This window comes from Athene cunicularia (genome assembly GCF_003259725.1).
Source record: "Athene cunicularia isolate RWA chromosome 1 unlocalized genomic scaffold, athCun1 chr1_part2, whole genome shotgun sequence".
In the NCBI taxonomy this organism is placed as follows: Eukaryota; Metazoa; Chordata; class Aves; order Strigiformes; family Strigidae; genus Athene; species Athene cunicularia.
Window position 1 is genome coordinate 6,117,124 of NW_020799092.1, and position 26,437 is coordinate 6,143,560.

The 26,437-nt window shown below is 37.8% G+C and overlaps 1 protein-coding gene across 8 annotated transcripts in view; it reads right to left on the bottom strand.

Moving 5' to 3' along the window:
* Nucleotides 1–26,437, bottom strand: part of ABCC9 (ATP binding cassette subfamily C member 9) — a 76,665-nt gene that overhangs the window by 37,914 nt on the left and 12,314 nt on the right. For all 8 annotated transcript variants that reach the window (XM_026868273.1, XM_026868271.1, XM_026868270.1 and 5 more), the window contains 13 exons: nt 25,724–25,890; nt 24,794–25,036; nt 18,423–18,617; nt 15,720–15,884; nt 13,653–13,808; nt 10,777–10,911; nt 9,332–9,494; nt 8,632–8,672; nt 7,565–7,707; nt 4,859–4,967; nt 3,285–3,395; nt 2,253–2,325; nt 530–635 (listed from right to left, as the gene is read on the bottom strand). In XM_026868273.1, coding sequence (XP_026724074.1) covers nt 530–635; nt 2,253–2,325; nt 3,285–3,395; nt 4,859–4,967; nt 7,565–7,707; nt 8,632–8,672; nt 9,332–9,494; nt 10,777–10,911; nt 13,653–13,808; nt 15,720–15,884; nt 18,423–18,617; nt 24,794–25,036; nt 25,724–25,890 — 1,807 coding nt within the window. The remainder of the gene's footprint in view (nt 1–529; nt 636–2,252; nt 2,326–3,284; nt 3,396–4,858; nt 4,968–7,564; nt 7,708–8,631; nt 8,673–9,331; nt 9,495–10,776; nt 10,912–13,652; nt 13,809–15,719; nt 15,885–18,422; nt 18,618–24,793; nt 25,037–25,723; nt 25,891–26,437) is intronic.

The following is a 26,437-nucleotide window of genomic DNA, read 5'->3' on the forward strand; positions in this document are numbered from 1 at the left end:
CTGACTTCCATAGCAAGGCTTGGCAGATACCAGGGAAAGGGAAAAGCCTTGCTCACATGTTATTATGTCATGTTTTTTTCTACTAGCAGTAGCATCACTGAGTGGGAAATACAGCCTTTCCTGTATGCTGGTACCCCTTGACTGAAGAAGATCCAGCCTGTCATGCTTTCACTGCTGTGTGCAGTAGTAGCATAACAAAGCTGGCTTCAATTATAGTGAGTACTGAAGCCTTTTTGGAATAGTATAAGCTTTCTATTCAGGTCATTTGCTAAGGCTAATATATTAGATATTAATTGCCAGGCTAGCCTCTTTCCCCTCCTAAGGGACTCTGCTCTGCCTGCTCTGAACCATGATAAAACAGCAATGAAAACCCTTCATAAGTTTGCAGGTGATGCCTTCCAGAGAGGATCTGGGTGATGATAATCATTCAACATGCAGATCTGAGACGTGAAGTTTACATTTCTCACATCAAATCCCATATACCTCCTTCTTAAATGAATACCGCAATTAGTAGCTGTATGAAACATACTTGCTCCAGTGAACTTTTCCCTCCAGCGTCTGCATCTCTCCCAGTATAGCAAGGAGAAGTGATGACTTGCCACAGCCAACTTGACCCACAATCATTGTCATCTGACCTATGATAACAATAATAACAAACACATTTTCAAAAAAGAAAAAACTGGTTCTACTCAAGTCCACAAGGCCCAGCCAGATCCAGCTCTACATCACTTGAACTAGTTGATTAAATTTGTTAGTACCCACTACGTAAATGGGCAATATTGCATGTATTCATCTGTGGAAGTATACATTAATGGATACTGTAAGTACACACTAATCTCCAAAGGAACGAGACTATTGCTTTGACATAATACTATATTACAGTGCATGGGACTGTGTTACTTTATGGAAGTTATTTAGGGTCAAATAATATAAAGTGGGGAGTAATTATTCAGTCCGGAGTTCCATGAAAATTTGTGCCAATCTAACAAGTTACTGCAACTGAAAGATCCATTACTTTTTTCTTCTTTGCTGTAGTTCTCCTGCCCCTACCACCAATTTCCCACCATCAGTCCTACTCTGTAGTGGCAATGGTGCTTCTCAGATCTTCCTGTAAACTAACTGAACTCACTAACTGGCCAGTTAGTGCATTTGCCAGGTAAGCTTCTTACCAGCTGGGGAGCTAAGGGTCTTATTCCTTTCAAAGGAGGTAAACTCTTAGACTGGCTGACCTAGCCTGTGAACTCATGGCCTTAGATTGTGAACTCCTTGGAGCAAAGAACTTCTGCTGGTGTTGTACATGGCATTGGGCTAGTACAAAGGAGTGTTCATCCAGGTATGGGACATCCAATACTACAATGAAACAAATGATACGGTCTTTGGGATTACTTAGTAACTATGTGACATCAAAAATGTGTCAGCCTAAAGTAATAAGCTATTTTAAAACTAAGCACTTGTTTGGATATAAAAATAAAATATAAGACTACTTAATAACATGAAATACCAACAGATAGTGTTAGGAAATTTACAGCATTAACAACATCAACAACAACAATAATAATAGAAAATCATAGTTGCTACTTTTCACACTTGCTGTGTAAGTCTTCCAAAACAAATCAATGTTTTGTAAATCTGTGGAGCTCCTAGCCAAAAGACACTGAGGGTGCAAGGAATTAAGGAACTCATCTGGACAATGAATTTCATTGAAAGAGAAAATCCTTGAGAATTTCTTGACAGACAAACTGCATGAGGCTCAAGGAATTTCTGAGATGAAAATAGTTGTGAACTGGAAGATGACTATAATGTTGAAGAATGGCAAAAGAAGTATAAGACATGAGTGTTATGTCCCTGTGCACTCACTGGTAGCCACTGCTGGAAATAAAATACTGTAGACGGACCTTTGGTTTGAATGAGTCTGGAGTTCTCCTTTCTTTTTTTAATATGTCTATTAAAAACAATAATGATTTTTTTTGCAACCTTCTTTTTCATATTTATTCTTACTCTTGACTTTGTTCCTACTATTATAAAACTATATAAACTATATAGGTATATAAAAAACATGTGATTTTTTGTTTATTTATAGTATTTTAGGTTAATGATATAGCTATAAGACTATACAGTTCATGACCTTGTATACATTTTTAACCAATTTTTCTTACAAAATTCTAAATGTGTAGTTTTGTGCTTTTCAAGAAATAGAATTAGTTACAGTTTGATATTATATATTTAATGTTTAAAGTGTGCTTTTATCCTACCTGTTGGGATTCTAATGTTTATGTTGGACAATGTAGCTAAACCACTTCCCCATGAAAAGTATCCATTGGTCACCTACAAAACAATTACCACTTGTCAGATATATAAATACATGAGGGGAAAAAATAGAATGTCTAGTTTGGATTTAAAATACATTACTAAAATAAATCTGTGATTAATAGACATGGTAAGGTATACTCATACACAAAAACCCCCAAGTTACATTGGTAAAGATTGCCAAACTCAGAAAAGTTTGTGAATAAGAAAAGTTATATATACTATATATACTGTATGAAATGCAATAAAGGGATGATCTTGAGCTGAACTCTGTTTACCAGATACTTTCATTCTGTCCATGTAATTCTAAAGACTAAGAATAATAATCACAAGACCTAACAGGTGACAATCTAAATAGCATAGCTTATCAAGAAATGAATTATTCTGCATATTGTGATATATGTCCACTTGTGAATGCATTCCCAAAGTACAAATTTAATATTCAAAAGATTTATGCTGGACATAAGAAAAATGTTCCCCAGTGGACCCTAGCCTTTTTGTGCATACATCCTTTGGAGCTGACAGGGCCATGAAACATTCTTTGCACAGAACACCTATGTGGGGAAAAGCTGGCCAACATGACTTTAAATAATGTCATAATAAATGACATGTCATAATAATTGTCAAAAAATTACTCAAAAGTTCTGATATTGGTTCTAAGAGTGAAAGAGAAGTGCATGAAGGGAAAGTCTGAAAGATCTATATTAATTTTTGCATATCAAATTATCTAGGTTTTGTTCCTTTAGACTCATGATGCCTCTTTGATTCCTGAGAAGACAGGGAATCACTGTAAAGAACTCATCTGAAGCAAATTATTCTAACTTTATATTTTTGATAAAGTGCTAATTTATTTAAGGGCTTGTTCTTGCAATGGACAATTTGCCTTTGGAAGAAAAGCAGCAATTGGGCACTATCTAGTACAGTTGCAGGAAGGAGGACCTGCTCCTTGAAAGAATGAGACGATATTGTCAAACCACCTTGATTGCAATATCATCTGTCTCCACAGGACGTGTTTGCTTCTTTGTTGGCTGTTCATAGCTTTCAAGCTGATACCTCAAGGGCTGCCTCCTGTTGATGGCCTTGGTGTGCTACATAGTGAAATGAGGAAAGGAGAGAAAAGTTGGAATTCTCAAGAGAGGACAGCATTTGGTTCCCTATAAAACAAATAATCCATTTCCCTTCTTTCCACTGTTCTATGTTACAGGATGAAACCAGTGCTTTTCAATACGTGTGATAATAAAGTTACACTACTGTGAAGCATACAGTGTAATGTTTAAAACACCCTTAACTGAAGAACAGGAAATATCTGATTTTTGGTTTCCCATTCATAACCACCCCAAATTTCAGCTCTGTCATCCTCCTCCAGGTAAGTCTGCTCCACTTGAGGTAGCTCCAAACAAAGCTGTGTCAGTAAAAATGTAACAACATGCAGAGTTACCAGTCTGGTTCTTGGAAGCAGATCAGCTGCAGGAGTGAGAAGCATATCAAATTAGCTTGTGCAGGGTACCTCGCTAATGTGTAACAGTGACTGTGGAGCCAGCTCATTCAGAGCTACCTGGGGTATTTGTAAGCACCACTGTATTGAGCTGAATTGGTATAATCTTAGTAACTCCTTATAAGTGAGCTGTATGATTTAACCTTTACAGATACTACCTTTACTTTTCCCTTTTCCCCATCATTTAGACTTTGCTTGTTTCTGTCTGTAGGGCTAAGCAAAAGGTGGACAAGAGAAACAAAATAAATGCTGAAACAATTTCAGTTTTATCTCCTTAATTATGTTAATCCAGAAAAACAAGAAAAATGCTGGTTTGGGTTCAGAAACTAATTTAGTTCAGCTCAAAATAAAACTTACTTTGTACTAATCCTTTCTTTCTGTTCCTGTCTTCAAGTTTCAATCACATTTCAATTATATAATCAGTATTAAACTGTTGAAATATCTAGATTTAGAAAAACATCAAAATGAAAAAAATATTTTTTCCCAAATCATCTTTCTCATTTTTGTTTGTTTGTTTGTGTTTTTTTGTTTGTTTGTTTGGTTGTTGTTTGTTTTGTTTTTGTTTTTTTGTGTTTTTTTTTTTTTCCCCCTTAAATTTTACTCAAATTTACCGCTCCAGAAACAGCATTTTGGAATTAATTCCTATTTCACAAATTTTGGTGGTGTTTTTCCCACCTCCAATTCTGAATTTCCCAGAGCAGGAACTGGTCCTACCTAAAAGATGCCCAACATACGATAGATTGTACTGGCAATATACAGTACAAAACCCATAGCCACAGGAAATGCACCTAGGCCTTTTATAGAAACTGAGAAGAAAGATGAATTTGAACCATGAGTAAATGTGCCAGGGTGTTATGAGGTTTTTATTACTACTGGCACTTGAGCAATGTTTAAATGTATTTTGGGACCCTTCATGTCACAGAAACACAGAGATCCCAACATAGAAGAGGCAAAACTGGTCAATATTACCGTCAACCTCAAAGCCAAAACTCCCACACCCTATCAGCTAGGCCACTGGCTTTTTATGGGGGTTGTATGTCATAAAAAGGAACTTACAAGTCCTGTGTGTTTCTTACAGGATTCATAAGCTACAGAGCTGTCCCCTCCTCTCCAGCTGTCATCTCCAATCTCATCACTCAGGAGAAACTCATTTAGCTTCTGTACACTTGAAAGAAAACAGGACAGTGAGTTAATTAAACCCAGGTTTCCATGAATACACTTCCATTTTTGTGCAGTCCAGCCAGCAGGATGTATCAGAAATGTTTCAAAAGTAGTTCATGGGATACTTCTGGTTTTCTATTGGACTGTCTGCCACCCTGATGGCCAGTGAAAATTTGTTTATGTGGAAGAAGGAGAGATGAAAATAATTAAACATTGTACTGGTAGATGGGAATGAGGAGGAGAGCTAGTCATGGGAGTGCCACTATTGCTCTGCAAGAATGATTTCCAACTTGGCAGGCTTATTTCCTCTGTGTATTTCTCATGCCTACACACAAGAGCTTTCTTTGCCTACATCTTAAAACTGTCCCCTGGGAAATACAGCACACAGGTTCAATCTATTCTTCACCACAGAAAGATCTGATCCTCTTCTACCCCACTTCCCTTCAGAATGCTGTAAGCACTTGGCTCTTTATCATTCTGGGGAACAAAAACACCCACAAAAGCACCCACTGGTCATGGTGAAGCTATGTTACTTTGCAAAAACTAAAATTAAGGTGCACTAAGCCAGAGACTGAGAAAGCAGAAGGACATATGACTTTCAGATCAGGGATTTGAACATTAATCTGCAAATGGGAAAGCAGTTTTGTTTCCAGGTCTGTCTGAGCACTTTGTATGAAATTATCAATACATGTTCAAACCAGAGAGATACGGGTTACCAAGAAAGCACTGCTCTTGTCATTATTTCTTCCTGCGAGTATACCTGTTCCTATTTCTTCTTTTGAAAGGAAAATTTATGCGTCTAACTCCCACATCAGAATTCCAGTCTTACACAAGTACATCAAGCAAAAATTTGACTTCTTGTAGAAGATATGAGACTTTATGCTGATCATTTGCCTAAGAAGACATCAACTTTGCATTTGAATGATGACAGGTACCCTCAAAAGCTTTCATGCTATTAGAACTACTCTTTAACATAAAATTGAGATTCTGATCAAAGTATAAGCATTTAATCATAACACAAGTGAGCACATGTATTTGTTGATAGAGCCATGAAGTGGCCAAGAATATATTCTTCATTCTTCACTTGGGTGATGTTCACGGGAGAAGGATGTTAGGAAATAAGTTTGCTGAAGGGTAAAGTTTGTTTTGGCAAAAATAGTCTCTAAATACTGTCCTTAGGGGTGGCCAGCAGTGCTAGGAAACTGTACATACCATTTTGATATTGGAGCTATGATAAACAGTGCACAGATGTAGAGGCTGGGATGATATATAAAGGAGGCGAGGTTTTCAACTGGTCAGAAATACTTTCCAACCTAAGGAAAATCTCTCATGTGGCTCTGCTGATGCTTCAATAAAAGTAAACCCTATTTATTTTTTTTTAAGTGAGTATGGTGCTGGCAAATGACATCTGTGGAGCCTGAAGTCCCCTTGACTGTTATTTGTTATTATTATTACCCACCAAAAAGAGGCAGTGGTAGCAGTATAATGCAGTACCTTACCAATATGCTCCAGTCTTGGCAAGAAGGAACTATGTTTCTGGGTGGGAAGATTAATTCCATCTTCACATCCTGCTAGTGCTTGGCATCTGACATGTTATGCCAGTCAGATGTGAGTTTGTGCCTCTTGGGACATATTGGCAGAGTGTACATCTACATAACTGCCCCATGACCCTGACTTTACATACAGACTGCTGGTGCGACAGCAAAAAGTCTGAAATTTGATTTACTACCAATCAGCTCCCTTGAGATTAAGTACTCTATAGCCCAGCATGAAGGAAGTTGTTTTGTTAGGCTATTTGCACAAATAAATGCCTGGATCATAGAAGTTTCTGATGAAGCAACATATTTTATTAATTCCTTTTATTTTTTTTTTCAAAAATCTTTTCCACTCCATGACAACTTCCTCACTGTCCTGCCATGCAGATCCCTAACCCTCACAGATAAAACTCACAAATGTCTGCCTTGCCATGCTGCTTCTCCTGCATCTCTTTACTGCCATTCAGGGCAACGCAATTTCCTCTATAGAAGTCCTGTAGGAGTGTTTCCCTTGAGTAACTCATCTTTTGGTATCCAATGTTCCTCCATCCACTCTTTTTCCTAAGAGTCCATGCTAGTGCTAGACAATGAGAGGCAGGACAACACCAAATTCTCATTTAAAGCCCAGAGCACCCTTTGTGGAGGTAGAGTTAAGCCAGTTGCTCTTCCCTGCATCAGCAGGGCCAGTCTTGTCAGATAGCTTCACGTCAGTCTCTCTCATCTCCCTCTGTGTCCATGAGAGCCCAGAAAAGTACTAGGTGAGAGCAATGGTGGGTGGCTACACTGTGAGAAGAAGAGCATATCCCAAGGAAGGACAGTCCAGCTCTGAATCTGGACTGCCAAACTTGCTGATATTAAAAAAAGAATGGAACATTTCTTTGTCTCTGTATCATGCAGTGAAAAGAAATGGTTACTCTGATTTCTCTCATATTTTTGAACATCACAGGCCTATCTCTAAATCCTCTTCCATATGAGCAGGTAGAAACAATCTTTTTGTCTAGCACCTCCCTGTTGTAGTACTGAACATAGGTGTTCAAGAGTTGGAGAAACTAGAAAGGCCACTTACCTTATGATAGCCTTGACTGCAAAACGAACTACAGTGGAGAGCAGGAACAATGGTGTGACCAGGATGTGAAACAAGGAGAGCGATGCAAAGGCCTGGGCAGGCTGGAGTGGCCTGTCATTGGTATATGCATAAGTCACAAAGGTCTGTCACATCAGGAAAAGAGCATGTCAGGATAAGGACTCTTGAAAAAGATGGACAAGGACAGCAAGCAAAATATTTTGCTCAACTAAGGCCAATAACTATATACCTCAATTTACTGGGAATCCAAATAAACTGAAGAGAAAGGCATCTTCTATTAAAGTGAAGAAACTTTCAAGACATTTACACATTTAAGAATAAAAAAAAAATCTGTGTAAAATCAAAGCATTTAGTTTTGTAAAGTTTTGTAACTGACTTCAGGGTTTAGAGGAAACATACAACCCAGAAATATCAGTAAGAACCTAATAAATCTTATGGGTTATTTTCACAGATGCAGAGCTATGGTCATATTTCATCCAATTCTGGTTCATACTGTTGGCAGTAATACCCTCAGAATTTGGTCTATGAAGACTCCATACTGACCAGCATGCCATAGTTCCTCTAGTGCAACAGGCTGAGATTTAAACCTGGCCAGAGGACAAGCAAAATTTATTTCTCCTTAAACTGCAGAGTACCCTTCCTTGAATACTGAAATGGTGACTTATAAAGCACTTTGAAACAGGAAGGATTTTCACTGATAGACAATAGAAAAGCAAAGCAACCCAAAACGCCTTCAAAATGAGAGCTGCTCAAAATGGGTCTTCTTTCAAGTTGCAATGATTTTTTTTTTATTATTATTATTATTTCTGTCAGTAAAAATTTATATTTCCTTTTGGTTTTATCGATCCAAACCACAGCTGGTGAAATACCAGCTCTGGGAATGGGCACTTCCAGGGTCATTATATCCTACAGTTAGCAGGGGCTTATTGACTCATCTGCTGGTTTTATGAGGAATATGTCCTTCAGTAACAATGGTGTCCTTTCTTTCTTTCCCCACCTCTATTTTCTCTCCCTTTTTATAAGGAAAATTGAAAAAAAATGTATCTTACTGCAAGAACAGCTGCTATTGGTATGGCTGCATTCATAAAAACTGTGAAAGATAAATAAAATAGGTATCAGATTGTAGAAATAAGAAAAAACTCTTAGTTTTAAAAATCAGTTTTTAAAATTTTACGATTAGTTGTATGGCACTAGAAGAATTCAGTTATTTCCAATTCAAGTAATTAAAACTCCAAAAGGAAAATTGCTCTGCATGAAGAAATTTCCTTCCAAGACAGAGAAAAATTTTAAACACACAAAGAAATAAACCAAGGAATTATCTCATTTGTATACTTTAGTGAACTGAGATTAAAAGATTTATATGAAGAATTATGCAACACAATTAAAACATTACCCTCTCAGCTCTTCTACATTACAGAAAATACAATTTCTTTCAGTCACTAATTAATCTTCACTGTAATCAGAGCTGCTAATGTTATCTGGAGCCTCCTTACTATAAATTAGCTCATAATTGTAATTTCATAATGAAGGTGACAGAAAAAGCAGAAGAAAATCAACTAGGTCTGTTCTATATTTTTAAGTTTCTGTGTTATATATTTGTCATGTCTTTTTATTTTAATCACATTCCACATGAAAAAAAAAAAAAGTGTCACGGCTGTATTTTGCTTTAGTTGAAGTCAGGAGGAATATTTACATGAAGAAAAGGATACATTCCCCAGTGCTACAAGTGCTAAAAGCATAGTTACTTACTGGAAAGAGATGTATGAAGCGCAAAGGTTTTGAGGCTGGTGAGTTCCTTCATTCTTGTTTCTTCCACACTAGTACAAAATATGTGCTCCCAGGCATACAGCTTTAATAACTTAATGCCTTTTAGTATCTCATTAGTTTTCTTCAATCTCTCAGTAGAATAGTCCTTCATTTCAAAAGAAAACAAGGATTGATAATAAATTGCAGTTTTGGTGACAATGCTCTTTTCCCTTCACTTCTGTTCTAAAGTTCATTAAAGATTTATTACTTTGTCTGTGATTTTGTACAGGCTTTCAGTTGCCATACCGAGTAAAACAATATAAAATTCCATGTTCTTTGGAGATATTAAAATTCTTAAAATAATGAGGGAAAAATTAAGTGATCCCATTCTAAAAAGAAAAAAACCCCAAAACATCCAAATTGAGGGTGAAACTCAGGGAGGTGGATTAGTAGGTCAGTGGTATCCATAACAATAGATGGAAGACTACCTGTATGTAATTGCTGATACAAGATTAATTCCGGGATTCATACAGCCTGGTCATGAAAATAAGTGAGATGTTTGTTGATATACTTAGCTGATTGCCCCTCACCAGAAAACAGTAATCAAAAGTTTTGATAAAATCATAATCCAAAAGATGTTATGAGTCAGAGGAACTCAGAAAGGAGCGAAAAGAAAAATTCAGACTATTTCTGAAATTATGCAAAGATAAATCCTCTGTTGGTATAAACTGGCACAACTCAACAGGATTGAAGTGTGCTGAAGATTAGATACATTTATGTATAATTTGCTTATGAATATTAAGATAATAAAGATATTTAAATATTTCACAACACAAACATCAAAGTTTGATTCAGAGTTCAAGGATCATGAGAATAAAGTTAAAAATTAGACAAAGTATAAGAAAACATTTCTAATTGGTGAACTAAATTAGACAGCAAGATAAACTTGCAGCACTGAAGAAATTACAATAGTTATTGATCCAGCAACACCAGCTGATTTTTAGAGAATACCAAAACTTGGGGTGGGAGCATAAAGCCTCTAGCCATTTCAGAGGGTGGTTGTACACATTCTTTAATACTGTTCTCCTATAATTTATCAGTCATTTATAGTGTTTGCTAACATCCCAGCAAATATAACACCTGAATGTAGGAATAACATCCTTTCATGGAACTGAGTTCAAATGAAACTGCTAGTTGGGTGAAAACTACTCTCTGCAGAGAAGGCAGGTTAAAACCTACACACTTTTTTCAGACTTTTGTATGACAAATGTTAGGAAGGAAGAGACACTAAGCCAAAGAAAACCAGACAGGGAGTGACGATGGAATTAAGGGACGGCTTCCCCAAATCTCTGCAATGAATGTTCACTAACCACAAGAACAGAATCCAGAACACCTGGTTCCCAGTTGTCATTACTGGGTCACAAATGTCACTGAAATAATTTACTTACGAGAGTGCTCTTCTGAGCCTCAGCCAACTTTGTAGCTATGAAGTACTGTATTGGAGCTAACAGTACAATGACAGCAGCACCCACCAAGGCACTCACTCCGAGTAAATTATAGAGTAGGATCACACCCATTATTATCTATGAAGAAAAAATGAAATAGAAAAGAAAAAAATCAATATGTTGGAATGAGAGCAAGAAAAAAATGTTTGTTCTTCTAATAAACAGTTGAATGGTTCACACAAATCAGCTGAGCCTGTACTTCAAGAGGTAATTTTTGGAAAGTGTGGGAAATGAACCCAGAAGCCCTTATTTTTTATATTAACTACGTAGTTTGTGTTACAGCCTAGTAGTCCTAATTCCAGATTAGGTTTCCACAGAACTAATGAAGCACTAAAATGATGGTGCTTGCCCCAACACAGTTTACAGAATTACTAGTCTCAAGTCTTATTTACACTAGAGCTCCTCACATCACTCTGGAAGTATTCAAAGGTCTTAGGGCTGTCATGAATCACAGCTGCATTCTGTTGTAGTGGTCCTCTTGCAACCACAGACAGAGGAACATCTAAGATAGGCACTCAAGAATGAAGCACACGTGCTGGCAGTGACACAAACCTAAGCCTGTGCATCAATACCATGGAGCTCTGTAGGAAAATACCAAGATGCAACCTTAGCCCTACAAAGAGTTTGGGAACACTTCCCCCAGGCGTTTACCTGAGAATGACTCTGATGCAACTACTGTGATTCTGGTTTAATACAAGCTCTACTACTTAGTATTCTTATTAAAAGCCCCATTTCATGGTATAGAGATCTCCTCAGTGATAACAGACCATACAGAACTAGTTCCCTACTTTGCATTTTTGTTATCTCTTAGACATATCTCTTAGTTCTGTCTTTAAATCTGCTTTCTTATTATCCAATATCACAAATAAGAATCAACGGAGTTCAACATTTTTGAAAGCATTATTTAACTTTGCATAGCATACCTAGATGCCATTTTCTTACCAGAATAATACAAGGTTACAGGAAGCAATTCGTACTTGGTGTAAACTGAAGCCCTTACTGGGGGCCTGATCCTGCAATGAATTTTAGCCCTTGATAGCAGGCCGTAACTGGTGGATACACAGTATATTTTCTAAGATTCATCCCCATCTTAAGCAAGGTATGGCTATATTTGATCACACTGGATGGATACATGCTCAGTATTTGCTACAAGCTATTTTGCTCAAGGAGGGGCAGCCTTGACAATTGTTGTTTCTTGGGATAACCCTTGAAGGTCAACTCCTTTGCACAAGGCAAAACAGGACAGTCCTATCACCTTTTTCCAGAGCGATATAGTTATAATCCAGGTCATAGCTACCAAAGTTAGTTTCTTCCCTCTTTTTCCCCAAAAACAGCCAATTGAGCATATCAGGCATAAAGACTTATTACCACAAAACCAGTGTCATTGGTATCAGCTGTATAATATTTTGCGAAGGAAATAGTAAGTATTCACTTTTCGATTTTATTGTTGGAGCAGGGGTGTAAGGTAATTGCTTTTATTAAGAGCTTAAGAGCAGAAGGAGCCCTGTGTAGCCTTGGCCACAGATGCTCATTCACCAAGTGCACTCAAGTACAAATTCATAGGTCATGCTATGCTCATTCCCAGCCAAAGCTTTGGTCAAGCTACTCCTGTGTTCCCTGCCTCTCGATTGCCTGAAGGTGAAGTCCGGGAATCAGCAAAATTATCAGGAGATTCCTCAAACCAGCCTTTTACAGTAGCAGTGAGGAAGGCCACTACACTTCTACAGTGGCTGGGACAGACACTTTATTAAAGAGACAAATGAATTGTGAATTTAGGATACAAATAATTATTCACTAGCACAGCAATCAGACCATATGCTCATTTAATAACATCCAAAGTATTAACAGCAACACTTCCAAATAAACCTCGATGTGAAACAGTGACTTAAAAATAAACTCTGCATTATTTCTGATTTCTGTTGTCATGTCAAATTTTTTGTCTTTTTCTTCATAAGTTATTTTATGATTCTCTAAACCCTACCCAATCCACTAGAAGTAGTAATATTGCTGAGTATTATAATAGATTACTGATACAGTTCCAGGAATGTCAGCAAAACAGATCTACTATAAGAGTGGGTTCTATTCCTTTTTAAACTTGTTTAATGTCAGCAGGATCACCTATAGGTAAGGACCATGCCAATCTCACCCCAAGCTAAAATTCTGAAGGTGCTGCAGGAGTCCAAGCTTCATGGAAAATCAGCATGGCTTAGGTCATTAAGTTATTTAGCACTTTTAAAGATTTCTTTCAGGCTAATAATTTTTACCTTTTCTTCCTACAGATCTGCCTACAGATCTTTTCCAGCCTTGTTAAGAAGCAGATGTTTACAGTAACTAAGCTTGTTTAGATGAGAACTTCTCTGAGCATTGTGTGCAGCACTCTTTCAGTGCTGCTGTCAGTCACTGAGCAGGATTCAATTGCTTTTTGCTCCTGCCACAAAACGCAGTTACAAGTGGACACTGCAAATGCAATACTTAGAGGTAGTCAGATGCCAGAGCTACTGCCATGTGGCAGAAATAAAAGCAATGACTTGTGTCAGCAGTGGTAAAAATATGAGCAAGTAAAGGATGACAGGTCATAATTCTTAAACTCACAGACCACATCCATGACATGGAAACCCTGCTCAAAAAAATCCTCTCTCTTTACTGCAGAGACAGCCTCCCAGCCTTTGGAGGGGCCATGGTTCTGCTTGTTAGTCTTCCTGGCAAATGAGTGTGAAGTCCAGGTTCCCCTCTGGATTTTGTAGTATTCTCACAGACATATACACTTTTCAACCAGGTTGGAGGATCTCGGAAACCAGGCCCTTACTTTGATGCTCTACCTGAACAGGCATTGCCCACAGATTGGGGCACAGGAACAAGAACCACATTAATTGATTTGTTTCTATGGCAACCAAATTATTGATTTGTCCCAGCGTCATCTCTCCCATGGACAAGTTGGATGTAGAAAGCCTCAGGATCTTGTTATATATCATTGCCTGTGGGAAGGGAATAAAATGGAAGATATGAAAATGATATAATTCTAAACCAACTGTAGCAGCAGGATGTTTCAAACTGCAGTATCAGTTTTTACCTAATAGAGCCCTTCTCCCAGTCTCTCACCTGAGACAGAGAGAGAGATGGAGACAGAGTGAGAGAAAGCACAAGAGAGAGAACTGACTTAAAACTCCAGTTCCTCTTAAAATGTTTGTTGCTTAACACAGACCTAGAAAAAAATGACAACAAAATATCAAAATCTAGAAAACTGGGCAAAGATCAGTTTTTAACAGATATTTAATGAGCCTGCTTTTCTGTGACACTGTCTGTCAAAAAGATTCTTGTTTCTGATAGTTAAACTCAATCTATGAAGTTTTAATCAGGGTGGGTATGTATTCCCTTGGGTTTCTTTCCTTTACCTGTGTGCAAGGTTTAATCCTTGCTGGGATCAGAGAGCACGTTGCCGTTGCCCCTCCCCAACCCGCGCTAGTCGGGCTGGAAGTTAAACACAGACCCCGGCTAAAATAACAAGAAATTTAATACAACAGAGTGATAGAACAATCTGAACAACAACAGTATCAATGGTCACAACAATAAACAGCAATAACAGTGAACAAGACAAAAGATATACAGAGAAATAACGCTAAATGATCACAGAGCAAACCCGCCGCGTGTATGGCAAAAACCAACACCAGAAGCGAAAGTGAAAAGGCTCCGCACCTGGACCTGATGCCAGCATGGTATGAATAACCCGGCTGGAGATCCCTTCCCTCTCTCTCTGCTGGGGAAAGCTTGACTCTATCCTGGCTGAACCAGGAGAACCTGGCCATCTATTTTTATCAAATTTGTAGGAACTTAGAAGGGTTTAAGCTTAATCAGGGCTTATATCTACTAGAATTTTAAAGACAAATATTGTGAGCCCAGTTCTCAGTGATGACCATACATCCAACACTGCAGCTTCAAGGAATTTTTTAAAATAACCTGTGCTCTTTGCCCTGTTTCATCCATGAGCAAGGTAGATCTTGTAGAATTAATCAGAAATGCCTACAGACCATGATGAATTACATCAGCTGCATATGGTCCTAAGAATCCTCATTTTGGCAAGTGGAACTCAGAAAATCACAAGAAAATAATCAGGTACTCTTTCTTCACCAGGTCTGTACCATCTATCCTGGGAGAAGGCAGAAAACGTTTGAACAGCTACGTCAATCACAGTGTGCACAAACCCCAGAAGCTTCTGTGCTGAGAAGTTATTCCTAGGGTAAGTTTACCAGCTTCTGTTTTGCACACAGTGCTACTGCTGTCTGTGGAGTTCGGTCTGCAGAGATCCCTGCTACAACCCACCCACATGCTGAGCTGTCATAAACATGACTTTCAGAGAGGGTCAATAGATGCCAGTTTTAGAGACACAGTTTTGGAGATGTGGTTCTCCTGTCCCATCCCACAGGTCTCTGTGCAAAAGGGCATAAATAGTCAGAATCACCGCTCATGATACATGGGCAATGTTTCTGTAAAACATAGCCCAGCCAAAGATATGCTGCAGGTGACTTCACAGTCAGCAGAGGTAACCTCATAAGCAAATGAACAAAGCAGATGCAGAGCCAAAATGATACTGCTTATCTTCATATACCTAATGTGATCTGCAAAGATATGTTCTTACATGCACAGAGTGAGTGTTAAACTTCTACATGTTAGTATGATGGGTTTAGTTTTTAGAAAAAGGTATTCCTGCCTTCAGTTTGGCTGTCAGTGATACTACTTCTTCCAGTTTTGTGTATAAAAATACAGTGCACATCTTCTCTCAAAAAAATTGTTAAATGAGTCTTCAGGTAAAGAACAAGACAAATGAAAATACAAAGCTGGTGTTAGTATTAGTGAATTTTTTGGCAGATCGTGGAAACATCTTTGCTCACCAGTAAAGCACCTCGTAGGTTGATGCCAGTTTCTGTAGTCACATAGTAGGATGCCTGCAGGAATGTCCTCTGCAAGAGAAGGGCCAGGAAGAGAAGGACTGCCAAAACATAAACATTCCTGAGGAATTCCTCTGAGGAAAGATATGAATTTGATGGATTCTTCACCTAAAAAGAAAGGAAAAAATTATGGAAGTAGCATAGGAGGATTGTATATTCTTGAGACACTGGAAACAAGGAAATTCAGTCATTGCAAATGATACAAATTAGATGGATACAAACTAAACTAGATACTCCTCTCATGTTCCAAAGAATTAGGATCTTAGCAGTTATAAAATTAATTGTTTTTAGCAGGAAGGGGACAATGAGATCACCACGTCTGCCTTATCTTTAGTTTCTCCATTGAATTTTGATGATTTGTAGGACAGAAATGCTAGTTCAACCTGCACCACAAAGCTGCAAGAAAGTATTTTTTATTATATAGGATTAGTTACTTATGTTGCATTTGCATATTATAGAAACAATTCCTTCCAGAAATACAATTTGTGACACCTGTGAATTCTGAATAAAATAACAATATATATGCCAGTATTCCACACAAAATGAGGTTTAAATGCCTCAACAGGAGGGAAAAGAAAGCTCCTTTAAATCACTTTATTTGTTTTCATTTTCTAGTTATGTTCACTGTGCTACTCTGTTTCAGGCAGAGAAGGAAATAAATGTACCAAAATACTGAAGAAAAGGCTATTCCTTTGGTATTTTGGAAAATACTGGAAAGTAAGCCATGTATCTACCCTCTTGAAGATTACTTCATCACTCTGTATTACTGTCATCTGCCATGAAACTGCAGTCAGGAGAGAGGCGCCCCAAGCCATGCAGGCTCACCTCACTGCAGTGACCCCAGCCTCTCCACACCACACACTCCTCCCTCTGCCACAGGCAGCTGACACACAGAAGGGGTGTATAATCACCCAACCATTTTTTCAAAAGGTCTAACATCTGTAAGACACCTAAATCCCACTGAAATAATAGGACTAAGTGACTCCACTAGCCCAAGACTCCTTGAAATGAGGGTTGCTTAAGTGTATGATTGGTCAGATAAATATATTTGAAAACTCTTTTATTAATGTTCTGCTGCATCTAACTTCCCCATGTTTATACAGTGAGGTTAACAATAATAAAATAACATTTGTAGATACCCTTATCAATGTACATAAAGTTCTCAGGAATTATGGGGGAATAAGCATAAAATTCAATTAATTCACGTTAATTGAAACTAGAGAGAATTTAAAGGAGAAACACATAATAGCAAGAACAACCAATAGAAAGTTTATCAAAATCAATAAATCAAAAGCAAATGTATTCTGAAATGTATTCAAGAGAGTGTCATCAAGCCAGGCGCTTGGCTTGTTTTCAGTTATCCAATGATTTTAATCTTCCCTTTAGCCAATGTCGATTAAAACTTAAAAAAAACCCACAGCTAAAATCACTACACTGAATAGTATAAAAGATAAAGGAAGCAAACAAGGAACAGATTATTAAATTCGAGATCCAGAAACAATAATTTTCAAGCTAAAAAAAAAAAAAAAAAAAAAAAAAAAAAAAAAAAAAAAAGAGAGGCAAAATATGCACTTTGCCTTTTAACTCTGTGGCTCAAATCCAACATGTGGAGGTTCAAGGATGATAAAGAGCTTTACTTGACAAGCTGTACAATTAAAGTCTCATTCTTCAGTGTAATGGCTGAATAAGAATCAGAAGCCAAATTCAGACCATCAGTCAGGGAAACGAATGTCAGAAGTGAGCAGCCAAGACGAAGATATTTGGGTAGTGACAATAGTCAAATGCTTTATCTGAAGGGGAAAAATGTTATTCCATTACATACCTATCTGCTCATTCAAATTCAAAACACTCACTGCATAAAGTGTATGGAGATGTTTCTGTATCAGAACACAGGAGTAGGAAAATTTCTTCATCATGTCTTCTCTGCTGTCAACTAGTAAAATCATTTTACCTGTATCTTTTCACTAGCTACTAATAATTTCTTTTTCTTATGATAGAAAATGTTCTGTGTCAGAGGCTTGCTCAGTGCTTAGAGGTGATTTCTGAAAGTTCAGTCTCAGTGAAACTTGAAATGAGCTGTGAACTAGCATCTTCTGTGCATCTCTAGTATCAAGAATGCCACTGAATAAAGTGGATGCTTTTCAACTTCTATAAGCCAATGCATTTCATCATCGCAATAAGCAGCATTATCAGTCACAAACAGGGAGTGACTACTCTCATATTCCCAGCAGAAAACTGATTTCAGAGACCTCAAACCTGTCAGTGAACTACGAATGGACAGGTGAACAGAAACGAAGAATTTCCAGACTCATCCTTGATGGATGCATCCACCAACAGCGGGTAACCTGCCTGAAATAAAGAGGCACAGTTGAAGAGGAGCAGAAAATCTGTTCCTTCTCCCCAAAACTGTGGGGACACCTCCACCAAGAGGCAGACAGCTGGGCAACTGGGGGAAACATGCACTACCTGTGTTGCATTCATACGAAAGACTTCCACTACTCAGGTTTATAACTTGACTGCCTCTCACAAAAATTTACTCAATTTGCTTGAAAGAAACAATGAAATAATACAATGATGATCACAGACATATGAAATCATGCAGCCAGATGTATTAAAAAAGTCTTTTGATCCATGTTGTGAGGTTACCTTTTCTGTTGTATTTGTATTGTTTGTTGTATTCTGGAAGCCCTGGACAATGCCAGAAATGCATAACGGCCCAGCAAAACCCAGCAAATCAGCCAAGTAACGGAATGTGCTGCTGAGAAGAATTGGTCGTCCAAAAGCACTGTACATTGCTAACCATATGGAGGGACTCCGATTGGGCTGGTCTGCTACCTTTTTCTGGAAAACAGAGAAACAGGTATCAATGCCCCAAGAAGATAACTCCCAGGCTGTATACAGCAGCTTCTACCTCACTCCTGCCTGGATGCCAAAATGATTCCTGAAGGGTATTTTGGAGTAGATGAGGCAGCAAGTGTATCAACAGATTTCAGACATTCTTCACATCAAATTCAAATTCTACCTTCTCTTGGTAACTGTGGTTCCTCACATCTAAATCCTAACAGTTTTCTGAGCCTGTGAACACAGGAATGCAAATACAGATTAACCGTACTGGCACATTCCTTGTCACATGTGTGCTCAGAAAAAGGTCCGACCCGTCAAGGCCTTGCTCATATGGGTAATCTTGACTTTCACAGTAGGTGTGAAACCACTCATTCCAGTAAAGGCTTCTGAAGTGAAAAAGGGAATGAAGGAAAAAACACAGACAGACACCTACAAGAATATAGTTTAAATTAATTTATCTGGATTTTTTTTTTCCTATCTCTTGGATGCTTTCCAGGAAGGCGTACTTCAGCCAATCACTAATTCCTGTGCTCAGAGATGAAAGTAATAGGCTTCATAGGGAGGTAAGATTAAATCAGCTAAGGGTCCTTTCTAGCCTTAGTTCTGTGAATCTATGCAGTATCACAACTCTTGCCCTAAAACACCAACCGGGAGCTATCTCTGTATCTAGTCAGAGGGGTTCTGGTATTTCGGAGGTCTTATTAACCTAAAGAAGAAAGAGTTTTACATAACAGATCCATGGCCTGCAGAGCACTTCAGGCAGCAGCTTTTGGCACTTTAAAAAAGCATCTGTCATTCTTCAAGTAGGATGGATGCCTGCAACTTGTAACCCAAGCCAAGCCCTCCTGAGCGTTCAGAGACATTTTAAGTATAGCCCAGCAATAACAACTCCCTGCCCACAGCAAATTAACCAGAGAAAAGCCTGTACCCTGCCTGGCTGCCTCATCATTTTTCCTCTTTTCTGTTTTTCCTTTTATGCCACTTCAACAGTGAGATAGAATATGCACATGGTGCCAAAAATGTACAAGTGTACAGGAGGGCCAGATAACTGCTTACTGGCTTCTGGAGATTAGGTCAGTCTCTGGTCATACCCAATGCCAAGAAGGCGAGTACACAGAAATAAGCAGCATGGGAACAAATTAGAGGTAACATTTCAGAAAGTGGTAAGAATGAAACTGCTTCTTCTGATGAGGGAAAGAGCACAAAGGCCTCATGGGAGTTTCTCAGACAAAGGCTCTGAATTTGTTGCCTATTGGGTTTTGCACTACAGGGGCTGTCATCATCCTCCTCAAACAAACAGTCTGCACTCTAACAGCTTGATAGGAGCTAAACTAACTTATAAGGAAAACACATCTTCCATCTTTTGGAAAAAAATTGCACGTACTGTTCTGAGCACTCACATAATGGTAAATTTGGTAAATGGCAATGGTAAATTCTTATTTCTTTAATAAGATTTTGCTATTTTAATAGCCATTTTCAGTACTACTACAAAATTCACATAGTTGTCATCGCTACATGAAATCTATTTACTTTTCATTGGTAAAAAACCTAATTAAATTAAACTACCTAATAATGTTGTTTCTTCTTTCTTAATCAGGACTTCAAATTACCTGAAGCATCTAATGAGGAGGGAGGAGATAGAAAAGTGCAGGTTTTTTTCTAATCTTAAACTCTATTCCACAATGGTTCTTGAGGCCTAGTGTTAAGGGCTTGTGGTATAGTATGTTGTATGTTTGAATCCTATCCTTTTTTTAGGTGCTGATCTGTCAATCACTACTCATTATAGCTCTCTGATGACCACTGACATATTTCAGTAAATCCACGCTTGAAAGTTTGGCCAATGTCATAAAAATCAAATTAAAAGCTCTGTCTGGGCCTTCTGCATCAGAAAAGCATTATTAACATGATTATTTTCTGTAGTTTCCTAGTCCCTTTAAGACACTGTGTCTTGGGAAGCCACCTGAAACCAAGAACTTCTCCTCTTGGTCACAGGAGACTGGAAGGACTTACTTTCCTTTTGGAAGGTGAGAAAAAGAATCTTAAAACATAATGTTAAAAAAGATCCAGTTACAGAAAAGGAATGGAGCTGTACTAAAGGGAAGAGTTTCAGCAACACGAATGTGAACTTAATCTGTTTACACAACTAAGCATCTTGGTGTTTGTTTACATTTGATTATTTTTGTTGGTAAAGTTGGTAGCAATTGTTGTATGAAGTACCGGGCTGGACTGCTGTTCTCACCTGTGGCACTTGCTTAGGTTATCTTGTCTTTGTCACCTCCATTTTAAATCACTGTAATTTTCTCTACCTTGGGCACTCAACAGTTGAAATAAGGGCAGTGAGACAGCACTTGCTGGTAAATTAAGCCACCTGTAAGGCATGCCTTGGTAAATATGGCAATCTGACTGTTTCCTTAGTGCTGGAGCTGACAGGTTCAGTCTGATGCTGAAGGGCAATGCTCTGTTCTGTGATTTCTAGCTGTATAACACACTTTCTTTCCTCTTCTTTTTGCTATAACAGGTAAGATCCACAGTGGCACATGAATAGCAAGACAGGAAATTCTGACAGTCCTTGACTTTAAAAACTGCAATTTCTATTTATAAATACTTTATCCAAAAGTAAAACCTTCTATTACCTGTCAAGGCAAATTACATGGGATTTTGGTTGATGGGGTAAACCAAATGTAATATCAATGTGTTAAATCTTTGGGGCATGTGATATATGATGCATTAATAAGAGTTTTGAAACATCTAAACCACTTGTATGGAAAACAAACCAAAAGCCAAGCAACAACAGAAACAGGGTCATTTTTTTTGGCGGGAGGATTATGTGACAAGTACTAGCCACAGATAGTATGTTGGTCCAAAAAATTTGGCTGTGAGACTTTCATTGCATATTATTAAGGACTTATTTATCTTATTAAAGAATTCTTTATCTTCAGCAAAAATATCCATTAATATAGTAGGAACTGTGAACATGTATTAAAGAGAATATATGAATTTAAGTCATGGATCCAAGCCTATGTGTATGATATGCATTACTGTTTATTCTGCAGAAGAAGCCTTCCTATCCACAATTCTAATTTCTCCAGGATTCTTAGAAAGGTATGATAAAAATACCATAAGCTGAGGTATGTCTGCTTCTATAGGAAACTATCCAGAAAAATCAAGAAAATATATCATGTCCATCTTTTAGAATATTTACTGATGGCAGGAAATAATAAGACAAGGAAAGCCGATTACAATTTATTGTTGGCAATACTTTGTTGAGGAAGAAACCTCAAACAGCATATTTAAGTAAGCTTAATTACCAAAAGAGCTTATTTTACCTGTAGTTTTATAGTATCTTCTAATTTGAAAGAACGTATGTGATGTTGTTTTCTTATGATAGGCTGTGTTATGCTATGTTGCCACACACAAGCTATCTATAAAACCAGTAACAAATGACCTATATCTTACTGTAAGAGTTGGAATGCCTTTTGCAGTAGCAACTACAAGACTAATAGCCAATTAGAATGTCAATCAAAGTTATTTATCTTTGTATTGTGTTGTTCAATATTACTTAATATTACAATAAAATTACTGATAATTGGCTTTAAAATTCTATAAAATACCATGTAGCATGAAAGTGATATTAAAATTAAATTACTCAATGGTTTGAAAAAATTGCTTATAACTAAAGAAATCTGAGTAGTGAATGTATTCATAATAATAATAACTGCTTGATGAAAATTTAAAAATGTAAAAAAACATATAACAGAATAGGGAATTCAGATTTGTCACTGAGAAATATTAGCTTACGTCTCATGTCAGTGGGCAAACCTTCATATGATATGAGTCAGAAGAATTCTCTCTAAATAGTTGAATACAGCTTTAAGGAGTTGCCCACTGACATCAAAGAAAACAAGAAAAGATTGAACCTAATGTTCACAGACTTCATGGTTTCACAAGTGGCAATATCCTATTTTAGCAGAATACAGCAGCCATACAAAGTCAGTCTCAGACCCACTGGTTTACACTCCTATATGCTTGGGAGACACAGGTTTGGAAAACAGTGATTTTGAGAAAACAGTAACCAAATCTAATCTGATTTGATTCCCTCAAGCTATTATTTGGTAGAAAACCTCAACTGCTTTCAATTTTCATAGCATGCAGAAGGGATAGCAAAGCAACATCATGTGAGCTATCTCAAGGGCATTTTACAATACAGAATATTCATGGTCATATTCAGCATCTTTCATCAAAGCCTGATAAGAAGGGTTTGAAAAGGAACAGAAGCCTTCTGTCTGCAGGGCCACAGAGCACAGCTGAGATCAGCTATCTTCAGGCACAGGCAGGGATAACCCCACTTAATCCAGAGAATGCTGGGGATGTTCCATGTTCCCCTCTCCAGCTGTGGAACATTAGTGTGAAATACACACTGACAGCAGAGACAGTGACATATCATCTCTTCCAGATTGCAGACCATGCTTCAACCTGAAGAATTTTCCTAATTCTGTGGCTGTTTTCTGACCCAACCACGATCAAACCAACACATTTCTCTGGGAGTGAACTGCAGCAAGTTTTACTGCCTGACTCTTTGGATTTGTTTTAGTCCTCTGGTTTACTTTATCTATGAAGTATCAGTTTATGTCACGGTTACAGCCTGGTTTTGAATATTAGCATAAATGGGCTAGATGCCGTGGTAATCTTGAGACTAAACAATTATGGAAAGCAAAAAATCTGAAGTAAGTCAGCCACCTAAATGTAGATGCATGTAACCGTATTTATGCAAGTCTTCATATATGTATGACACACACCTAGGGAAGCTACACGCTGAATGTTTGCACTCATGCACATGAGCAATGGCACATTTAGCTTGCCTTTTTTTGGCACCTGAGCCGCATATTTGTGCAGGAACACACAGTATCTGCAGATGTAATAAGCCACAGACAAATGCTTGCATCCAGACATCATGCCTGTCATTAAGAATGGCACAGAGACTCAGATCCTCAGGACATGTCGGTGCCTAAGACTCTCCAGTCTCTTTAAGTAGTATTTAGGCACCAAATGCTTCTTCAAGGAGCTGGCCTAAGGGATGCACTTCCCCTTTGCTATGAAAAGCTCAGTTCCAATAATTCTGAAGTTTTCTGCTTATAAGCAGAAGGGTCTTTGTCTCCAGTCTCTACTCTCTGTAAACATCAATTACAAAAGGAAAGAGAAGCAACCTTCATCTATTAAAATAGAAACAATTATACGGATCAAGGTTTCATTTCAGAGAGCCCAGAGAAAGTAGAGTGCAGCTCCATTAGTTGCTGGGAGCATATTGCTGCTCCTCCTGGCTTTCCTTCTTACTGCAGTTTTAAACCAGACACTGCATAGAAACACATTTATCTGGTTTCTGCAGGAACAGGATTTATATACTTTGGTCCTACATGCTACATTTTCCAAAGTGACCTCTGAATGCCTGTATTCTCTCTGTTTATGCTTGAGTATTGATATGTATGTACAAAGCAGGGAGGCAGGCTCTCAAATCCTTCCTCCTTTCTGCAAAACAAAATAATTCTTTTTTGGCAGAAATCACAAGGTTTAATCACAAGTGAAACACGACAGTTTTGCCTAAATGTATCGAGAAGTTTCTCTGGAAACTCCTGCCCTACCCAGTGAGTTTGCCCAACCATGGTTTTTGTACTGTGTCTGGCTGGGATGGAGTTAATGTTTTTTCATAGCAGCCTGAACGGTGCTGTGTTTTGGATTGGTGACTAAGAAGCTGTTAAGACACAAGTGTTTTGGCTATTCTTGATGTGTAGTTTTGGCTATTTCTCTTTCTAGAGAAAAAAGTGAAGATGAGTACTTCCAGCTGAAACTATGGACAGAATGTCTTCTAATTTAAGATGCTGTCATAAGCAGCTAAGATTTAAACAAAGATTTCGCCTTTAAAATGAAATCTAGCAAGTGATAAGTCTGTTATGGGTTTAGTTTCCTGTTGCTCTCAATCTGGCAACACTCTCCTGCTGTAAATTCACGTAAAACCAAACAGTAGCCATTGGATTGGAACTTCCTAAGCCAAGTTTCACCTTGGAACAACTATCCTAAGTTAAAAATTCCTAAAACTAGGATTTCATAGAAGCAGAAAAAATTCAAAGTGACACTATAGTTTCCAAGGCCAAACAGTGACATGAACATTGTTGGTTTACCTTTTGTTCCTCATACGCTTCTTTGAGACAAACATAATTTGTCAGTGCTCTCATTGCAATTGGAAGCTTTCCAATTGCTTTCAGGTCCACAGGTTTCTTGTGAGCAGATATAATAAGAGTATTCATCCACCAGTAAGTTGCCTTTGAGAGCAAATTGACAAATGGCTGCAGAAACCTCACTCCCAGGTCCTGTAGATCTTCTGGTGGCTTTACTTTCTGAGGGTTCATGAAAAAAACATACCTCTGGAGAGGAGAAAATTGACAGCTTGTTCTCAGGAATGATCTTATTAATGATAATTTTTAGTAAAAATTGCATATAATACAACTACAGTGTCAAAGTATTAAAAGCATTTAAACGTAATTATACATTGAATTTAAATATAAATTTGCATATAAATCGGAACATTTCCCTTTTAAAAGCATAACTGGCAAGAAATTGAGTAATGTGGGATGTGGACAAAGCTCTGTAGCCTACCAGCACTACCTGCGTCTATCTGAACAACAACAGAAACGAATTTTTGGGGTATAATTATATTTTAGATTATCATGGGTAAGAACATATGCTAATTTATACATTCACTACATATATAGCTTATCTACATTAACACAGCACAGATTACATACATGCACACATATACCCTTACATGCACAAATATGCATGTATATCTATCTATACAAGTAAATATGCACTTTCTGTGTGTATACATATACACAGGCATGCATACATACCGAGCCCAGGGACACATGAAGGACATTCATTTTAAAGAGATGCTAGGTCCCATCAATTTCCATAGAATTAACCAGACATTTACCACTAAGCTAAACTTGGGCCTAAATTTAACACAAGCCAGTTTTACTGGGGCTAAAGACCCATCTCCATCCCTGAGATACCACTGATTTTTGTCAGATCCTGATAAAGAAACCACATACCCTAACTCGAATGACATTGATCTCCACAGCCATCAGCAGCCCATAGAGAATGACCATAATTCCAGTGATGCAGAAACGCAGCTGAGAAAAAGGCACACCATCCTGGCAGTATCTGACAAGCTTGATTGTTTTGGTGACAAAGGCCATTATCCAGTAAAGAAAGAGAGCTGTAGAACAGATGCACATACATAATTTTAAAATAAATAAATAAATAAATAAATAAATATATATATATATATAAATGAACCACAACAGTGCTGTAGAAGTTTTAGCTCTCTCAGACAGAAATATTCCATGGCTTAGTGCAATGTAGGCATGGTGAGCCTCTATATCACCAGCCTGCAGGCTGGCAACACATGATGTCAGCCAAAGTCAGGAAGCCAGGTTCAAGAAATTTGCTTTGCACTTCCTTTTCCCAAGTCACTGTTTTGTTTCCTGGGTTATCACTCTTCAAAGACGTCCACAATGGTGGGTCTTCACACAATTACAAAAGTCCACTGAAGTAATCTGAGGGGGAACTTTGTTATTAAAATGAAGTAAAATTCACTTAACTTGACAAATATCATATTTCCTCTTTGAAAAAGCAGGATGCATCCCAAGGGAGCATATGGAAACATGCTCATTTTGAAAAAAGAGTTCATAGTTTAATTATCTTCTACATCCTAGCTTGCTGAAAAAATACCTAAAAGCTCATGCTAGAAATATTACAGGCAT